The sequence below is a fragment of the Anolis carolinensis genome, chromosome 2, assembly GCF_035594765.1.
Source record: "Anolis carolinensis isolate JA03-04 chromosome 2, rAnoCar3.1.pri, whole genome shotgun sequence".
Taxonomy (NCBI): Eukaryota; Metazoa; Chordata; class Lepidosauria; order Squamata; family Dactyloidae; genus Anolis; species Anolis carolinensis.
The window spans coordinates 9981833-10001920 of NC_085842.1; the positions used below are offsets into that span (position 1 = coordinate 9981833).

General features: G+C 49.8%; 2 protein-coding genes across 2 annotated transcripts; both read left to right on the forward strand.

Moving 5' to 3' along the window:
• The first annotated feature begins 3925 nt into the window (after positions 1-3925).
• Positions 3926-7301, forward strand: LOC134296949 (zinc finger protein 239-like). The gene has a single exon (XM_062973145.1). It carries the CDS (start codon positions 6570-6572, stop codon positions 7299-7301), a length of 732 nt encoding a protein of 243 aa, XP_062829215.1. The 5' UTR covers positions 3926-6569.
• A 69-nt stretch (positions 7302-7370) lies between these two features.
• LOC134296948 (zinc finger protein 436-like) lies at positions 7371-11944 on the forward strand. The gene has a single exon (XM_062973143.1). It carries the CDS (start codon positions 7371-7373, stop codon positions 8124-8126), a length of 756 nt encoding a protein of 251 aa, XP_062829213.1. The 3' UTR covers positions 8127-11944.
• Positions 11945-20088: the final 8144 nt, after the last annotated feature.

Genomic DNA, 20088 nt, shown 5'->3' on the forward strand with positions numbered 1-20088 from the left:
GACCATACCTCGTGAAGTCTGACTTGACCACGGTGGTGCATGCCTTAGTTACCTCTAGACTGGACTACTGTAATGCGCTCTACGTGGGGCTTCCCTTGAAGATGGCTCGGAAATTACAACTGGTCCAACGCTCGGCTGCCAGATTAATAACGGGGGCAAGTTACAGGGAGAGATCCACTCCCTTGTTTAAGGAGCTCCACTGGCTGCCGTTCATCTTCCGGTCCCAATTCAAGGTGCAGACCATCATCTATAAAGCCCTAAACGGTTTGGGACCCACCTACCTCCGTGACCGTATCTCCCTCCATAAACCTGCCCGATCTTTACGATCATCCGGGGAGGCCCTTTTATCACCACTGTCTATATCCCAGGCCCGCCTTGTGAGTACAAGGGAGAGGGCCTTTTCTGCTGTGGCCCCCCGACTATGGAACTCACTGCCTACTGAAAGTCAGATCAGACTTCTCGAGGTACGGTCGCAGCTGGCGCACAAGTTTTAGTTGTGCAAAGGTCCTCCCGGCCACGGCCGACACCTGGGCCTCAAGCGTCAGCCCCGAATCCAGGAGGACCCCCAAGCTGCAATGGACCTGCGCCTTCAGGGGGAGTGCGACCCCGTCCAGCACAGGTTGCCACCCAATACCCCGATCAGACTTACGACTGACCTGGAGGACCTCTGTCTTGTCGGAATTAAGTCTCAGTTTGTTCACCCTCATCCAGGCCAACACAGCGGCCAGGCACTGATCCAATATCCGAGGGGCTTCCTTGGAGTTTGGTGGAAAGGAGTAGTAGAGTTGGGTGTCATCCGCGTAGAGATGGCACCGCACTCCAATACTCCGGATGACCTCTCCCAGCGGTTTCATGTAGATGTTAAAAAGCATGGGGGACAGAATGGAACCTTGCAGGACCCCACAGGTCAAAGGCCAGGGGTCCGAGCAGGTGTCCCCCAGCTTCACCATCTGGGAACGGCCCTCCAGGAAGGACTGGAGCCACTGCAGAGCGGAACCCCCAAGGCCCATCCCGGAGAGACGTCCCAGAAGGAGACCATGGTCGATGGTCTCGAAAGCCGCTGAGATGTCCAAGAGAACCAGCAGGGTCACACTCCCCTGTCCAGCTCCCTGCGGAGGTCACCCACCAAGGCGACCAGAGCCGTCTCCAGGCCTGAAGCCAGACTGTGATTGGATAAGCGAGTGTTGGATAAGTGAGACTCTACTGTATATGGCAGTCGTTATAATGAGGGAAGAGGAAACTGCCAGTCCCGTCAGACCTACATTTCAGGTTCCCAAGCGACACATTATGAAGCGGGGAAACCTCACCGAGCGGAGGCGGAGAGAGGAGGCTGCTTCCCCGACATGACCCGTCCACGCAGAGGTGCCTCCCGCTCCTTGGCCTGGCCCCCCCTTCTCCGCTTCAGCAGCCTGCCTGCGATGAGGAGCGGGCCAGGAGAGTCCGACCCAGAGGCGGGAAGGCGCCGGCGAGTCTCCCTGGAGACGGGTGACGCGGAGAGACGAGGCCGATTCCGATTGGCCGATCCCTTAGTGACCGTTAACGGCAGAAGGGCGGAGCGGGGGGCAGGGCGGGGGCGTTCCTGCCCGGAGACCGATGACGCCAGAGAGGAAGGCGGATTCTCATTGGCGGACGCTGGGCGTTGAGAGGAAGGAAAGAAGGGGCGTGTCTGTCCGCTTCTGTCTCTCCGCTTCTCTCGGGCCCCGCCCCTCTGTGGGAATCCTGCCCGCGGCCGCCATGTTTCTTGAGGGCGGAAGTCCTGCGAGAGGCGGGGAGACTCGGGGTGGGCGGGGCCGGGCGGCGCTCTTTTCTACCAGCGCCTTCGAGGGAAGGAAAGAAGGAAGGAGGCCTTTCGGAGAGAGAGAGAGAGAGAGAGGAGGGGGTGAGTGGGACTCTGCGCCGAGATGACGCCGCTCTGAGAGGAAGGCGGATTCTCATTGGGCGTTGGGAGGAAAGGAAAGAAGGGGCGTGTCTCTCCGCCTGCCTCTCCGTCTCGGGCCCCGCCCCTCTGTGGGTCTCCTGCCCGCGGCCGACATGTTTCTTGAGGGCGGAAGTGCAGCGAGAGGCGGGAACACTGGGGGGGGAGGGGCCGGGCGGCGCTCTTTCCTGTCAGAAGGAAGGAAGGAAAGAAGGAAGGAGGCCTTTCGGGGGGGGGGGGGGGAGAGAGAGAGAGAGAGAGAGAGAGAGAGAGGAGGTGAGTGGGGGGAGGGATGGGGGGCCTCTGCCCTCAGGCCTCCCTCCCTTCCTTCCTCCCTCCCTCCCTCCCTTCCTCCCTTCCTCCCTTCCTTCCTCCCTCCCTTCCTCCCTTCCTCCCTTCCTCCCTCCCTTCCTCCCTCCCTTCCTTCCTCCCTCCCTTCCTCCCTCCCTCCCTCCCTCCCTTCCTCCCTCCCTTCCTCCCTCCCTCCCTTCCTCCCTCCCTCCCTCCCTTCCTCCCTCCCTTCCTCCCTCCCTCCCTCCCTTCCTCCCTCCCTTCCTTCCTCCCTCCCTTCCTCCCTCCCTTCCTCCCTCCCTTCCTCCCTCCCTTCCTCCCTCCCTTCCTCCCTCCCTCCCTTCCTCCCTCCCTTCCTCCCTCCCTTCCTTCTTCCCTCCCTCCCTTCCTCCCTCCCTCCCTTCCTCCCTCCCTTCCTTCTTCCCTCCCTCCCTCCCTCCCTTCCTCCCTCCCTTCCTTCTTCCCTCCCTCCCTCCCTTCCTCCCTCCCTTCCTCCCTCCCTTCCTCCCTCCCTCCCTTCCTCCCTCCCTTCCTCCCTTCCTCCCTCCCTCCCTCCCTTCCTCCCTCCCTCCCTTCCTCCCTCCCTTCCTTCTTCCCTCCCTCCCTCCCTCCCTTCCTCCCTCCCTTCCTTCTTCCCTCCCTCCCTCCCTTCCTCCCTCCCTTCCTCCCTCCCTCCCTTCCTCCCTCCCTTCCTCCCTCCCTCCCTCCCTTCCTCCCTCCCTTCCTCCCTCCCTTCCTCCCTTCCTTCCTCCCTCCCTTCCTCCCTCCCTCCCTTCCTTCCTCCCTCCCTTCCTTCCTCCCTCCCTTCCTCCCTCCCTTCCTCCCTCCCTTCCTTCCTCCCTTCCTTCCTCCCTCCCTTCCTCCCTCCCTTCCTCCCTCCCTTCCTTCTTCCCTCCCTCCCTCCCTTCCTCCCTCCCTCCCTTCCTCCCTCCCTTCCTTCTTCCCTCCCTCCCTCCCTTCCTCCCTTCCTTCTTCCCTCCCTCCCTCCCTCCCTCCCTCCCTTCCTCCCTCCCTTCCTCCCTCCCTCCCTCCCTTCCTCCCTTCCTCCCTCCCTCCCTCCCTTCCTCCCTTCCTCCCTCCCTCCCTTCCTTCCTCCCTCCCTTCCTCCCTCCCTCCCTCCCTTCCTCCCTCCCTCCCTCCCTCCCTCCCTTCCTCCCTCCCTTCCTTCCTCCCTTCCTTCCTCCCTCCCTTCCTCCCTTCCTCCCTTCCTTCTTCCCTCCCTCCCTCCCTCCCTCCCTCCCTTCCTTCCTCCCTCCCTTCCTCCCTTCCTCCCTCCCTCCCTCCCTTCCTCCCTCCCTTCCTCCCTTCCTCCCTCCCTCCCTCCCTTCCTCCCTCCCTTCCTCCCTCCCTCCCTTCCTTCCTCCCTCCCTTCCTCCCTCCCTCCCTCCCTCCCTCCCTTCCTCCCTCCCTTCCTCCCTCCCTTCCTTCTTCCCTCCCTCCCTCCCTTCCTCCCTCCCTTTCAAGATACTGGTACTAACCTTTAAGGCCTTACATGGTTTGGGGCCGGCGTACCTGAGGGCCCGCTTATCCCCCTACCAACCCCAGATATTACTTCGGTCCAAAGACCAAAATCATTTGTCTTCTACTAGGCAGAGAGCCTTCTCGATTGTAGCCTTGCTCTTCCGACAAGCATTCAAGCGGGGGCGAGAGGAGTCTTTGTCTCAGATGTGGCTGGTGGGGACGAGGGAGGGAGAGGGCCTTCTCGGCAGTGCCCCCCCCCCCCCCCGGCTCTGGAACTCTCTCCCTAAGGAGATCAGGTTACCGCCTTCCCTGCCCATTTTCCGCCGGGAATTGAAAACATGGTTGTTCCAGAGCGCATTTGAATGAATAGGCCCAATAGAGGCAATAGAAAAAGGAGGGAAGGAAGGGAGGGAGGAAGGGAGGGAGGAAGGGAGGGAGGTAATCCGGTACTCAATCGGTAGCCAGTGCAGCTGTTGTAGAATTGGGGTGATACGCCACCTCGCCGGCACCCCGGCAAGAAGACGGAGCCGCCGCGTTTTGCACCAGCTTTAGTTTCCGGATCACTGACAGAGGAAGGCCAATGTTGAGGGCGTGACAGTAGCCGAGCCTCAAGATGACCGTCGCCTGGATCACCGTAGCCAGGTCGTTCCTAGAAAGGTAGGGAGCCAGTCGCCTAGCCTGACGTAGATGGAAAAACGCAGATCTGCTCACAGCAGAGACCTGGAACTCCATTGTGAGCAGAGGGTCCAATAAGACACCAAGACTTTTTACAGAAGATGACGGACGCAGTGTCTCGCCATCCAGGGTAGGCAGCTGCATCTCCCCCCCACCCGGACGGCCCAGCCAAAGGATCTCCGTCTTCGCTGGATTCACCCTCAACCTGCTGGCACGCAATCATCCAGTAACGGCCTCAAGGCACTGATGGAAACTATCGGGTACGGAGTCCGGCTGGCCCTCCATCCTCAGAATGAGCTGAGTGTCATCAGCGTACTGGTGGCACTCGAGCCCAAAGCTCCGCACCAGTCGGGCAAGCGGTCGCATATAGATGTTAAATAATAGAGGAGAGAGAATAGCTCCCTGTGGGACCCCACAAGTTAGTGGAGACCACGCGGAAACCATCCCTCCCCTCACCACCCGCTGTCCCTGATTCTGGAGGAAGGAGGACACCCATTTAAGGGGTATCCCCCTAACCCCCGTCATGGCTAGGCGGTGGGTCAATAGATTGTGATCGACCGTATCAAATGCTGCTGTGAGATCCAATAACACAAGCAGCGCTGATCCGCCTTGATCCCTTTGGCAGCGAAGCTGATCTGTGATGGCAACTAGCACAGTCTCCGTCCCGTGCCCCCTACGGAAGCCGGACTGGAAGGGATCAAGTCCGGCTGTGCGATTGAGGAACTGCTGCAACTGTTCCGCTGCTGCCCTCTCAACCACCTTGCCCAGAAACGGAAGATTCGAGACTGGGCGGTAGCTAGCGGGAACCGAACGATCTAAGTCTGGTTTCTTCAGCAGCGGAGATACCATCGCCTCTTTTAAACTCTCTGGAAAAACTCCTTGCTCAAGGGAGCTATTTATTATATTCAACAGAGGTTCACGTAATCCCTCCAGGCAAGATCTTACTAGCCAGGAGGGACACGGATCGAGGGAGCAGGTGGTCGGCCTAGTTGCAGTCATCTGGTGGCACAAGCTATACCTGGTACTACCCAGATGACGGTCAGAAGCATCATCTTTAGCACATAATTTTAGTTCGAGCCACAACATTGTCTCCTGTGCAAAAGCAAACTTTTGCCTTTATTTTTCCTTCATTTACAATGTAATGTCTTCCTGTCCTTGTTGCCTTTCTATGAATCCGCTGCAGTTTGCCAATGTCCTTTCTAAAATGGACTGAACTGAGCAGAACTGGGCAGGAATCATGTCTCCCACCCAAGGGTGCTGTTGGAGTGCAGAAGGATCTGGAGGGCAGCAGGATTCCCACTCACCCTGGGGGTCTGTCCATCTGTCTCTATACCGCCTTCTCTCATGTACTGCTGCTAGGCTGAGTGCCTTGGCTCTGGCTGAAGTTACATACCTTTGTGGTATAGGTTTTGTAAGAATGCAGTATGTCAAGGAACTTTGTGGCCTAATGTGCTCTCAGTGTCTCCAGGCGCCTTGCTTTAGAAACGTGGGGCAGGGATCACGCTGCAGGGAAAGAGAGGATCAGGAAAATATCTCTCCCCCAAGTTGGAGGAAGTATTTTTCTCCCAAGACTGATCACTTGGGATAGTCTGTCCATACAGATGGCCACTCAGGTTTTGAGTGGAGATGTGAAGAAGCGGGATCTAGGTAGGAAATGCTTTGCATCGTTAGCCCCTTTCCGTGTTGACCATATTATTAGAGGCCTTCCTTTACCAAGGTTGGATTAGACACAGGATCTTAGGCCGCTATCCCCTTTGCAGGGATTGTTCTTTGTTGGGCAAGTGTTAAAGTGCTTCTCAGCAGGCAACGGGCTCTTACCAGTTGGGCCAGTCTTTCTCCCCTCTTCCCCTGTGATTGCTACAGCACTAGGCTATTGTTCTTCATGTTCAATGAGATCTTTCTGTACTCTGCTCCTAATAAGATTTTCCTCTTATTCATCTCGCAGGTAACCTCTAAACGAACCTTATGAAGAAAACATTGCCGTTTACCTTACGTCTGAAAGGAAAATACGCAGGATTAACAACAAGAAGAAATAAATTGGAGAAATTATATTTCAAGCTACATACCTTTAAATGTAAGGAAAGGGAGGATTGTGCTGTAAAAAGAGGGGTTGGTAAAGAGAAAATAAGGCTACAGCAATACAGAGACTGGGAAGAGGAAATGTCCTATTCAGGAGTCCATATCTCTGAACTTCAGGCATAATATTAGAATAATAAATGTTAAAAAAATGGAAACTTCATTGTCAAAATCACACACAGGGGAGAAGCGACATAATTGTAAGGACTGTGGGAAATGTTTCATTGAGAGAAGTTCTCTTGCTAAACATCAACGAACTCACACAGGAGAGAAGCCATATAAATGTGTGGAATGTGGAAAGAGTTTCAGTCAGAGTGGAAATCTATGCACCCATCAAAGGACTCACACAGGGGAGAAGCCACATAAATGCATGGAATGTGGAAAGAGCTTCAGTGAGAGTGGACATCTGCGTATCCATCAAAGGATGCACACAGGAGAGAGGCCACATAAATGCATGGAATGTAGAAAGAGCTTCAGTGAGAGTGGACATCTACGCACCCATCAAAGGACTCACACAGGAGAGAAGCCACATACATGCATGGAATGTGGAAAGAGCTTCAGTCAGAGTGGACATCTGCGTATCCATCAAAGGATGCACACAGGAGAGAAGCCACATAAATGCATGGAATGTGGAAAGAGCTTCAGTCGGAGTGGAGATCTCCGTAACCATCAAAGGATGCACACAGGTGAGAGACCGTATAAATGCATGGAATGTGGAAAGAGCTTCAGTCGGAGTCGAGATCTCCGTAACCATCAAAGGATGCACACAGGTGAGAGACCACATAAATGTGTGGAATGTGGAAAGAGATTCAGTCAGAGTGGACATCTGCGTATCCATCAAAGGACTCACACAGGGGAGAAGCCACATACATGCATGGAATAGAGCTTCAGTAAGAGTGGACATCTGCGTATCCATCAAAGGATACACACAGGAGAGAAGCCACATACATGCATGGAATGTGGAAAGAGCTTCAGTGAGAGTGGAAATCTACGCGCCCATCAAAGGACTCACACAGGAGAGAAGCCACATAAATGCATGGAATGTGGAAAGAGCTTCAGTCGGAGTGACTATCTACGTTCCCATCAAAGGATGCACACAGGAGAGAGGCCACATACATGCATGGAATGTGGAAAGAGCTTCAGTGAGAGTGGAAATCTACGCACCCATCAAAGGATGCACACAGGAGAGAGGCCACATACATGCATGGAATGTGGAAAGAGCTTCAGTGAGAGTGGAAATCTACGCACCCATCAAAGGACTCACACAGGAGAGAAGCCACATACATGCAGGGAATGTGGAAAGAGCTTCAGTCAGAGTGGACATCTGCGTATCCATCAAAGGATGCACACAGGAGAGAGGCCACATACATGCATGGAATGTGGAAAGAGCTTCAGTGAGAGTGGAAATCTACGCGCCCATCAAAGGACTCACACAGGAGAGAAGCCACATAAATGCATGGAATGTGGAAAGAGCTTCAGTCGGAGTCGAGATCTCCGTAACCATCAAAGGACTCACACAGGTGAGAGACCACATAAATGTGTGGAATGTGGAAAGAGATTCAGTCAGAGTGGACATCTGCGTATCCATCAAAGGACTCACACAGGGGAGAAGCCACATAAATGCATGGAATGTGGAAAGAACTTCAGTAACAGTTCGAATCTTCGTACCCATCAAAAGATTCACACAGGAGAGAAGCCACATAAATAGGACAAGTGCCAAGAAGCAGAATGGTTGTCCAAAGAACTTCTAACGACTATGACTCAAAAGAGACATGAACAGGAAGTGGAAGGGGAAGAAATCACAAAATCATATAACCAGAGAGTTGGAAGAGACCTCATGGGACATCTAGTCCAACCCCCTGCCAAGAAGCAGGAAATTCCATTCAAAGCACCCCGGACAGATGGCCATCCAGCCTCTGCTTAAAAGCCTCCAAAGAAGGTTCCACAGCTGAACTGCTCTCACAGTGAGGAAGTTCTTCCTTATGTTCAGGTGGAATCCCCTTTCCTGTAGTTTGAAGCCATTATTCTGCATCCTAGTTTGCAGAGCAGCAGACAACAAGTTTGCTCCCTCCTCCTTATGGGATTTTGGCCTGCATAAATAGGGGCAGAGTGTCTAGATCCAGGGAAGTCATGCTCCCCCTCTATTCTGCCTTGGTCAGACCACTTTACCTGGAATCACACTGTGTCTAATTCTGGGCACTGCAATTGAAAGGAGACGTTGAAAAGCTGGAAGGTGTCCAGAGGATGGCGACTAAAATGATCAAGGGTCTGGAGAACAAGCCCCATGGGGAGCGGCTTAAAGACCTGGGCATGTTTAGCCTGCAGAAGAGAAGGCTGAGAGAAGAATGAATAAATGCATGTACAAGTATATATGAAAATATCAATCTGGGTTTGTAAAAGGAAGACAAATGTCACGTTTGATAGGAAGAGTATTAAACAAAATATGTGTGTCTCAAGAGAGGAAGTTAAAAGTGGGGATACTAGCATTAGATATATTTTATGTGAAGGGAAGTCATAGGGAAGAGGGAGGGAGCTTGTTTTCTGCTGCCCTGCAGACTAGGACACGGAACAATGGCTTCAAACTACAGGAAAGGAGATTCCACCTGAACATCAGGAAGAACTTCCTCACGGTGAGAAGGGCTGTTTGACAGTGGAACTCTCTCCCCCGGGCCGTGGTGGAGGCTCCTTCCTTGGAGGCTTTTAAGCAGAGGCTGGATGGCCATCTGTCGGGGGTGCTTTGAATGCGATTTCCTGCTTCTTAGCAGGGGGTTGGACTAGATGGCCCATGTGGTCTCTTCCAACTCTACTATTCTATGATTCTATGATTCTATGATTCTATGATTCTAATGCCTTGATTGTGTAGCATGGCAGATAATAAGTGAGATTATGAATTAATTTGGAATGGGAAGTAGAATAAAAGGATGATTAGAACCATTTTATTTGCTATGGTGATAGAATTATTTGCAAACGCCATCCAAAAAGTAAGAATGTAGAAGGTGTAGGAATAAAGGAAAAGCAGAAGGTGAGCTTATTTGCTGATGACACATTGTTATTGATTAAATATCTGGGTAGGTCAAATGGATAGGAGAGAGGATCATTAAAAGATATTTGGGAAAACAACGGGTTTATATTATACAAAGAAAGAAGACTTTATAGAACAGAGCCATACGGGAATTAGAATCAAGAACAAATTAATATACCTGGGAGTAAGTATAACAAAGGACTTAAAAGAAATAGAAGAGGTAAATGTAGTAGCATTGAGGAAAATAGTTCAAAAAAATTAATACACATCTATCTTGGTTTGGAAAGACAGCAATACTAAAAATGAAAATGCTTCTGAGGATAAACTTTATACTTACATATACCTTATATTTATAATGCCATTTCAGATTACAGAAGAAGAGTTGAATTCATTATTTCTTTGCAACATTTCTACCCCACCTTTCTCCACCCCAAAGGAGACTCATTTGGACAAATGATAAATACTGTAATGGCAGTCAAAGAAATTGACTAAACAAGTTACAGAACAGATCTCAAAAAGAAGAAGGATTAGCGCTTCCTCATATGAAAAAATATTATAAAGCAAACAGACTGAGATTGGTTATACAAGGAATGATGAAAAGGAGGATGTAGAATAGTTAATAATGGATTCAGGAAAAGTGGAAGAAGAAATTCGGAATATGTTTTAAAATAGTTTATGAGAAAAAAAAATAAGGTAAACTGGGAACCCAATGTTGAGTAATGCATTAGAAATATGGAACAAATACAGGAGAAAGTTAATAACAGATGGCTCAATAATAACCCCAATTATAATGGAAAAGACATTTTCAAAAAATAAAAAATATATATGATGGATAAAAAAATTAAGGGGAAAAACTTAGATAAAATAGGGGATTGGCTAAAGGTTGGAATGAAGAAAGAAAAGATTAGGAACATAAAAATTTGAAAGGAATATCCAGTAAAATTTCTAAAATATTAATTGAAAAAAACAAAGGAAAAGTAAAGAATAACACCTTCAAGAAGATTTGGAAAGAAGATATAGGAATGAAAATCAATGAAACAGAGGGGTTACAATTATGGGGACAAAGACACTTGAAAAATATATCCATATGTGTTAAAGAAAATTATTATTTAGTTGATGTGGAAATGGTACCTCACACCCATAAGAATAGGAAATATAAATAAAAACTACTCAAACAATTGCTGGAGAGGATGCCAAGAATCGGGAACATACATACATATGTGGTGGCAGTGTCAATATATAAATAATTTCTGGGGAAAAGTATTAAGAGAGATAGAAGACACAATGAACATTCAAATAGAAAGAAGTCTTAGCATGGCTTTATTCTCATTATATAATAATAAACAGTTGGAAAAAGAGGACAAAGATGCGATAACAAACGCATTAACAATTGCAAGACAGCTTATAGCAAGGAATTGGAAAAGGGAAATAAATATAGAGATAGAAGAATGGTATAAGGAAGTATGGAAACTGGGAAGAAATGATAGGTTGACGTGGAGAGGGATTTAGAAACAAAGTGGTTGTGATGATGTCTGGAGAAAATGTAGTGGAAGAGGATTCACAAAGAAAGACAGAATTACCTCAAGAGGGAATGAAAAGGAATTTTGGACAGATGATAAATAAAAAAGTGACTTGGGGGAGGGAACACGGTGGTGAGGGTAAGAAATCTGTATAAGCGTGAAAATAACAGTAGATGCCAAATGTTAATGTATTGCAGATTGTACTGAATATAATGTGGCTGCTGTAAAAGGATGTACGATTTTAAAAAAAAAAATAATAAATGTATTTGTAATTTGTATAAATATGCATTTGTTTTTCTTTCTTGTCTTTGAATATAAATTATTTTTAAAAACAGATTATGATGTAGCAGCTATAAAAGCCAATGTGATTCCAGGCTGTCCCGATAGGAGGATTCTGTCTATATCCAAGGAAGTCACGGCCTCCTTTCTTCTGCTTTGGTCAGACTCACCTGGAATGACCCTGTCTCCAGGTCTCGGTCCCACAATTCAAGACGGATATTGACAGGTCAGAATATCTCCAGAGACGGGATGTAGAGAAGGGCGGAGAGAGACAGCTGGGTATGTTTCACTTGGAGGAAAGAAGGAAGGGCTTCTCCCTCGGCAGGAAGGAAATGTTGGATCCCAAAAGGGTTGGCCGTGGTCAGGATGAGAGGTGGACGGAGAGGAAAGGCGTGTCCATGAGACCCCGTGTTGCCTCCTCCTGGAATGGACTCCTAGGACCCTAGAGCCGGAAGAGACCCCCAAGGGCCACCCCGTCCTGCCCCTGCCATGCAGGAAGGCACAATCAAAGCACTCCCGATAGAGAGCCTCTGCAGAGAAGCCTCCAGAGAAGGACACTCCACCACACTCTGAGGCAGCCTAGGCCACTCTCCAACAGCCCTTACTCGTTCTTATTGTGTATCTTTGTATATTAAGAGAAGACCTGTAAATAGTTATAAGTAGTGAATAAATCAAGAATAAAACCTCCAAGGACTTTGGATGAAAGTCAGAACTCAAGAGTGTTTATTCAAAGAGACGAACTAGTTTACAAGGCCAGAGGCTGTGAAACTGTGACCAGGACTCTGCAGTGTTTTGGGGGTTGGAATCCACTCCTTGCCTATGAGACAGTCTGTCCCATTGTATAGCTGGAGGAGGCCGTGAGAGGACTGAATTCACCTGCCTGTCTAGCAGGGGTCTTGTGTGTGTGTTTTCCTCTGCTTCTCCTTTCCTTCCATCACTCATTAACACTGACTAGTTGTGCAGGCCTCACCTACACAACAGAAAGCATTTCCTGAAGGTAAGAGCTGTTCAGTAGTGGAGTCTGCTCCTATCGGGAGTCCATAAGAGTCTCCTTTGGAGGTTTTTAAGCTGAGATGGTATGACCATCTGTTGGGGGTGCTTTGGTGGTTTATTCCTGCATGGTCTGAAGATGATTAGCCCCTCAGCACACAACCCAAACTGACTGGGAGGAGGAGGAGGAGATGTGTGTTCTTTCGCCATGAAACCACTGATCCCGTGGGTCGTGGAGTCCAGCCCCATTCTCTCCAAGCAGCGTCACAAGCCAGACCATCCTCCGCAGGTCGCTCTCCAGCCCCTTTTTGGGGTCATCCAGAGAGAGGACCCCCCCCCCATCTCTCTAGGCCCTTGCCTTCTTACCCAAATCAGAGATTCACAGAATAGTATATTTGGAAGAGACCACGAGGGCCATCTAGTCCAACCCCCTTCTGCCAGGCAGGAAAAGCAGAATCCCTTGCCAGAATCCCCGCAGGGTTCAATACTGTCTCCCACGCTGTGTAACATCAACATGAAGCCGTTGGGAGAGATCATCTGAAGTTTTGGAGTTCAATGTCATCTGTACGCAGAGGTCTTCCTTGTCAGTCGCAAGGCCAAACAGGGCACAGGGTCACAGCCTGTGTTGGATGGGTTACCTGTCCAAACGTCTCTCCCCTGATGAACCATCTCGGAGTCTAAGACCGTCTGGAGAGGCCCTGCTCTCAATCCCGCCCTCTTCGCTGGCATGATTGGCAGGGATGAGAGACAGGGCCTTCCTTCTCGGTAGTGGAAAGGATGGGAAGAGAAGAGAAAAAGGAAGGAAGGGCAAGAGAAAAGAAGACAAAGGAAGGGAAGGAAGGGGAAGAGAAAATAAGGCAAAGGAAAATATGGGAAGAGAAGAGAAAAAGGAAGGAAGGACAAGAGAAAAGATGGCAAAGGAAGGGAAGGAAGGAAGGGGAAGAGAAAATAAGGCAAAGGAAAATATGGGAAGAGAAGAGAAAAAGGAAGGAAGGACAAGAGAAAAGAAGACAAAGGAAGGGAAGGAAGGAAGGGGAAGAGAAAATAAGGCAAAGGAAAAGATGGGAAGAGAAAAAGGAAGGAAGGACAAGAGAAAAGAAGACAAAGGAAGGGAAGGAAGGAAGGGGAAGAGAAAATAAGGCAAAGGAAAAGATGGGAAGAGAAGAGAAAAAGGAAGGAAGGACAAGAGAAAAGAAGACAAGGGAAGGGAAGGAAGGAAGGGGAAGAGAAAATAAGGCTAAGGAAAAGATGGGAAGAGAAGAGAAAAAGGAAGGAAGGACAAGAGAAAAGAAGACAAAGGAAGGGAAGGGAAGGAAGGAAGGGGAAGAGAAAAGAAGACAAAGGAAGGGAAGGAAGGAAGGGGAAGAGAAAATAAGGCAAAGGAAAAGATGGGAAGAGAAGAGAAAAAGGAAGGAAGGACAAGAGAAAAGAAGACAAAGGAAGGGAAGGAAGGAAGGGGAAGAGAAAATAAGGCAAAGGAAAAGATGGGAAGAGAAGAGAAAAAGGAAGGAAGGACAAGAGAAAAGAATACAAGGGAAGGGAAGGAAGGAAGGGGAAGAGAAAATAAGGCAAAGGGAAATATGGGAAGAGAAGAGAAAAAGGAAGGAAGGACAAGAGAAAAGAAGACAAAGGAAGGGAAGGGAAGGAAGGAAGGGGAAGAGAAAATAAGGCAAAGGAAAATATTGGAAGGGAAGAGAAAAAGGAAGGAAGGAAGGGCAAGAGAAAAGAAGACAAAGGAAGGGAAGGAAGGAAGGGGAAGAGAAAATAAGGCAAAGGAAAATATGGGAAGAGAAGAGAAAAAGGAAGGAAGGACAAGAGAAAAGAAGACAAAGGAAGGGAAGGAAGGAAGGGGAAGAGAAAATAAGGCAAAGGAAAAGATGGGAAGAGAAAAAGGAAGGAAGGACAAGAGAAAAGAAGACAAAGGAAGGGAAGGAAGGAAGGGGAAGAGAAAATAAGGCAAAGGAAAAGATGGGAAGAGAAGAGAAAAAGGAAGGAAGGACAAGAGAAAAGAAGACAAGGGAAGGGAAGGAAGGAAGGGGAAGAGAAAATAAGGCTAAGGAAAAGATGGGAAGAGAAGAGAAAAAGGAAGGAAGGACAAGAGAAAAGAAGACAAAGGAAGGGAAGGGAAGGAAGGAAGGGGAAGAGAAAAGAAGACAAAGGAAGGGAAGGAAGGAAGGGGAAGAGAAAATAAGGCAAAGGAAAAGATGGGAAGAGAAGAGAAAAAGTGTCACGACCCAGGCGGCAGAGGCACCAATAACCATACACAGAGGCCAGAATCTAACTAATATCTTTATTGAAGGAATATATAAAGTTAATAAAAACAAGTATAGAAAATAGTCCAGAATTAGACCCTTCAGGAAAGGTCAGAATTAGTCCAAAAAAGCAATGTCCAATAAGAAATATTAAGGTCCAAAGTTGTAATCCAATAACCGAAACACTCACTTTGCCAAGCAAAGTGAGGGGAGATGACAAGGTCCTTAGTCCATAAAACTTGAGCGTGGCTAGGAAATAACTTGATACTTGAAACAAGGCTTGAACATGGAACAAGGTAACTAAGAACAAGAACAAGGTCCGTGGAATAACTTGGTAAAATCCGTGAAACAAGGCAAGGATTAGTCCTGGGAAACAAGGCAAAGTCCGTAGGTAAACAAAGGCTGGGAAGCAAGGCGAAGGCTGGATAGCAAGGCAAGGCTTGAGCTGAAGCGAGGCTTGAATCGGAGCGCGCTGTCCAGACACAACTCGCTCCGTAGGCTGACGAATTGACTCCGCGAAGTTGCTACGCGGGCAAAACACCTATATAGAGTCCAACTTTCTCACCAAAGCGGTTCTCTGGGAATCAGAAACGAAAGCTAAACTCTGAGACCAGATGTTAAACTCCTTAAAGATTCTCACGAGAACCAATGTTAATTGGCAACATTCTTAGCTGCTATCCTCGCACTCCTGCGCGAAGCTGAATCCAAACTTCTCTGTTGTTTACAAAACTCCCGGCGCAAGAACACGGGAGAAGTAGGCTCTGGGGTTGTTTGACATACTTCTGGGGCACAACTTTCTTGCAGGTGCAAGGTTTCCAGATCTGCCTGGGAAAGATCTGGCTGAGAGGAATCCAGTTCAGACTGGGAAGGTAAAAAACCCAAGTTTTCATCTTCATCAGGGATTACAATGTCCTGAGCAGGACTACAAGGCCCATGGTTCATCACACTATCCCCCTCCTCAGGGCCCCTCCCAAACTGGGGTCCTCTCCCCGAGGCGCGAGGTCGCGGTTTGGTGGGATAGGTCAGATGGAAGCGACGGGTTAGATCAGGAGCATGGACTGTGGAGGCGTCTTCCCAAGAGCGTTCCTCAGGCCCAAAACCCACCCAGTCAATGAGATATTGTAGGCGGCGGCGATGAAAGCGAGAATCCAAAATGTCCTCAACCTCGAACTCCTCCTCCCCATTCATCAAAACAGGAGGGGGGGCCGGTTGGTCTGTATCAGGACGCACACCATCCGCCGGAAGGAGCAGGGAACGGTGAAACACTGGGTGAATGCGCATTGAACGCGGAAGTTGGAGTTTGAAAGTCACGGGGTTTAATTGCGCCACCACTGGATAGGGGCCAATGAAGCGGGCATCTAACTTCCGGCATGGGCGGTGGGAGGGCAGAAAGCGAGTGGACAGGAAAACCCGATCTCCTACCTTGATTTCGGGGCCCGGCTGGCGGTGTTTGTCAGCGTGGCGTTTATAGTCCTCCTTGGCTTGGTCCAGTTGCTGGAGCAAAAGTTGTTGCACCGCTGTGAGTTCCTGCAGCCAATCCTCTGCTGCGGGAACTTCTGAAGTTTCAATGACAGGGGGAAAGAAACGTGGATGGAAACCGTAGTTTGCAAAGAACGGCGTTTCTTTTGTAGAAGCTTGAACTCCATTATTGTAGGCAAACTCAGACAGTGGTAACAGAGAAGCCCAATTGTCCTGTTGGTAGTTTACATAACAGCGAAGATACTGCTCCAAAGTGGCATTGGTGCGCTCCGTTTGCCCATCTGTTTGGGGATGATGAGCTGAAGATAAGCGAGAGTCTATGCCCAGTAGTTTTTGTAGTGCCTTCCAAAAACGAGAGGTGAATTGAGATCCACGGTCTGTGACTAAACTCTTGGGCAATCCATGTAGTCTGAAAACATGCTGAAGAAATAGATCCGCAGTTTCTTTGGCCGTGGGGAGGCCTTCGCAGGGAATGAAATGGGCTAACTTGGTGAATAGGTCCACCACCACTAAGATCGTGGTGAATCCACAGGAAGGTGGTAGGTCAGTGATGAAATCCGCGGAAATTATTTCCCATGGGCGAGATGGGGTAGGAAGGGGGTGCAAAAGCCCTGAGGGCTTCTCCCTTCGTATCTTGGAGCGCTGGCATACTGGGCAGGTGTTGACATATTTTTCCACATCCTTGCGGATCTTGGGCCACCAAAAATCTCTTAGGATCAAATGCATGGTTTTAAATAGTCCGAAGTGTCCTGCTGGTTTGCAGTCATGACACAGACGAAGCGCTTTTTCCCTGCCCGGTCCGGGTGGGATATAAACATGATTTCTATAGCAGAGCAGCCCATCTTTAAGCGAAAAGGGAAAATGCAGACCTTGGCGAAGTTGGTCCTGCGCCCAGGCATCTGCTTGCTGACTAGCCCTGATTTCTTGAGCACAGATGGGTCCTGGAGTAGGGGAAGTTGAACCAATGGGACTGGATTTGGTGTTCCCCACTGTGAGCGTGGCAAAGTTCTCAGGTTGAAGCAGTTGGGATTCAAAGGTCTCCTTGCGTCCTGCAGCGTATTCCGGTTTACGTGACAGGGCGTCTGCTTGCTTGGTTTGAGCTGGGGTCACATAATGAATCTGGAAGTTGAAACGTTCAAAGAATAAAGCCCAACGTTGCTGCCTCTGATTTAGTTTGCGGGCAGTTCTTAGATGTTCTAGATTACGATGATCAGTGTGGACTTCAATGGGGAATTTGGCCCCTTCTAGCCAATGTCTCCAAGTTTCAAAGGCTGCCTTTATGGCCAGTAGTTCTTTTTCCCAAATGGTGTAATTCCTCTCTGGTGTGGTTAGTTGACGAGAATAAAAGGCACAGGGGTGGAGGTGATCTCCCACCGGTTGTAAGAGTACAGCCCCAATTGCCACATCAGAGGCGTCTGCTTGCACCACAAAAGGGGTTCCAGGATTTGGGTGCTGTAGAATTGGCTGGGAGGTGAATAGTTTCTTCAGTTGCTGGAACCCTTTCTCTGCTTGATCAGTCCAGCGGAAAGGCTGCTTTCCACGGATGCAGCTAGTGATGGGGTCGGACCAGCGGGCAAAATCTGGAATGAACTTGCGGTAGTAGTTCGCGAACCCCAAGAAACGCTGCACCTCTTTCTTGTTAGTTGGCGCCCGCCATTCCAATACTGCTGAAACTTTGGCTGGATCCATGGAAAGCCCTAGAGGCGAGATGCGGTAGCCAAGGAAATCTACCTCTTGTAGATCAAAAGCGCATTTTTCTAGCTTGGCATAAAGCCCATGATCCCGCAGTCGTTGCAACACCATTTTGACGTGGTTCTCATGTTCTGATTGTGATCTGGAAAACACCAAAAAATCGTCCAGGTAGATTATCAAGAATCTGTCTAGATAGTCCTGAAAAATATCGTTGACAAAATGCTGGAACGTTGCGGGAGCTCCGCATAAACCGAAATTCATAACTCGGGACTCGAATAATCCGAATTTAGTCTGGAAGGCGGTCTTCCACTCGTCCCCTTCTCTGATGCGAACTAGATTATAAGCCCCCCGAAGATCCAGCTTGGTGTAGACCTTGGCTCCTCGAAGTCGGTCCAGTAGATCCGAGATTAAGGGCAGGGGATAGCTGTTCCGCTTGGTGATATTGTTCAATGCTCTGTAGTCCACCACCAAGCGTAATTCCCCTGACTTCTTCTTCACAAACATCACTGGGGAGGCGGCTGGGGATTGAGAGGGTCTGATGAACCCCTTGCGAAGGTTTGTCTCTAAGAATTCCCTGAGAGCTTCTTGCTCTGGTTCAGTCAGGGAGTAGAGATGCCCTCGCGGGATCGGGGCCCCCTCCACCAAGTCAATGGCACAGTCATAAGGTCTATGTGGGGGTAATTTTTCGGCTTCTTTCTCATTGAATACATCCCAATACTCGGAGTACTTCTTTGGCAAGGTGATGATGGGCTCGGAGTCTGTGGCATGGCATACCTTGGCTACGAGGCAATGGTTTTGGCAGTACGGTGAAGCAAACTGCAGTTCTCTGTTGGACCAGGAGATGTTAGGGTCGTGGAGTGTCAGCCATGGAATTCCCAAAATCACAGGGAAATGGGGAACCTCGGTAACAAAGAAGGAAATCTCTTCCATATGTTCCCTTATCCACATCCTGGTGGGTTCCGACCACTGGCTTACGGGGCCCGTCTTGAGGGGACGGCCGTCTATGGCTTGCACCACACGGGCATTCTTGAAATCATGATATTGTAATCCCAGAGAGTCGGCATACTCTCTATCGATGAAATTGTTGGTAGCTCCAGAGTCTATCATGGCGTGGATCATGACGGGTCCCCTTTTTGCTGACCATAATGTGACCACGAGAAGGAACAGGACCCCGGTTGGCGGCTCTTGGATGGATTTTTTGACCGGGTTGGCGAGCCTCTCTACACCCGGTCGTTGGCTTCCCCCGCCGGCTGTGTGCCAGTCGGCTCAGACGCCTTCGACTCCGTGGAGGACGCCGCCGCAAGACGGGCGGCAGGCTTCCCTTTGGCTGGGCACTCTCTGGCGAAGTGGCCCCCGTTCCCGCAGTACCAGCAGAGGTTCAAGCGTTGACGACGGGCCTTCTCGGCGGCATCTAGTCTGGGACGTACATTGCCCAACTGCATCGGCACCTCCTCGCCTCCTCTGGGGTATGGGGTTGGCGGCGGGGGTCTCCACACCGGACGTGGCTGAACACTGGCGGGAGCGGGGGGTTTTGCCCCGGCTCTACCGCCCTGGCCTCGAACCCATTGTTTCCTGTTGGCAATCATGACTTCAGCCCGTAAACATTGATCAATGAGTGCCTCGAGGGTCTGGGGAGGATCCACCTTGGAGATTTCTTCCAGCATTTCAATGTTGAGACCCTCCCGAAATTGTCCTCTGAGGGCTACATCGTTCCAGCCGGTGTTGTGGGCCAGCACGCGGAACTCGGCTATGTATTGAGACATGGGTCTGTCTCCTTGAAGGAGGCGCCGGAGTTTGTGACCGGCTGCCTCCAAATTGTCCTCGATTCCCCAGGTCTCCTTAAGGTGATCCAAGAAGCGTTGTGCTGAACTTAGGTGGGGGGAGGCTTGATCAAACAGGGCCGTCGCCCAGCTAGCCGCTGGTCCGTCTAGAAGACTGTAGACCCACGCCACCTTGATGTCTTCTTGGGGAAACTCGGCATCACGGGCCTCTAGATAAGCTTGACATTGGCGGCGGAAAACATGAACCTTAGCAGCTTCTCCAGAAAACTTGGTAGGCAACGCCATGGCCGGGAGGCGAACTCCGCGCTCCCTCAACCCTTTTATTTCTCCATCCTGCGCGTTGAGTCTGTCACGGATGCGGTCCACTTCGTCCTTGCTGATGGTGTAGCTGAGCGGCTGTCCAGCCGGCGCGGCTCCGGTAGACATCCTGGCCTCGGTTAGTTGGTGCTTATGGGTGGCGGAGTCAAACTGTCACGACCCAGGCGGCAGAGGCACCAATAACCATACACAGAGGCCAGAATCTAACTAATATCTTTATTGAAGGAATATATAAAGTTAATAAAAACAAGTATAGAAAATAGTCCAGAATTAGACCCTTCAGGAAAGGTCAGAATTAGTCCAAAAAAGCAATGTCCAATAAGAAATATTAAGGTCC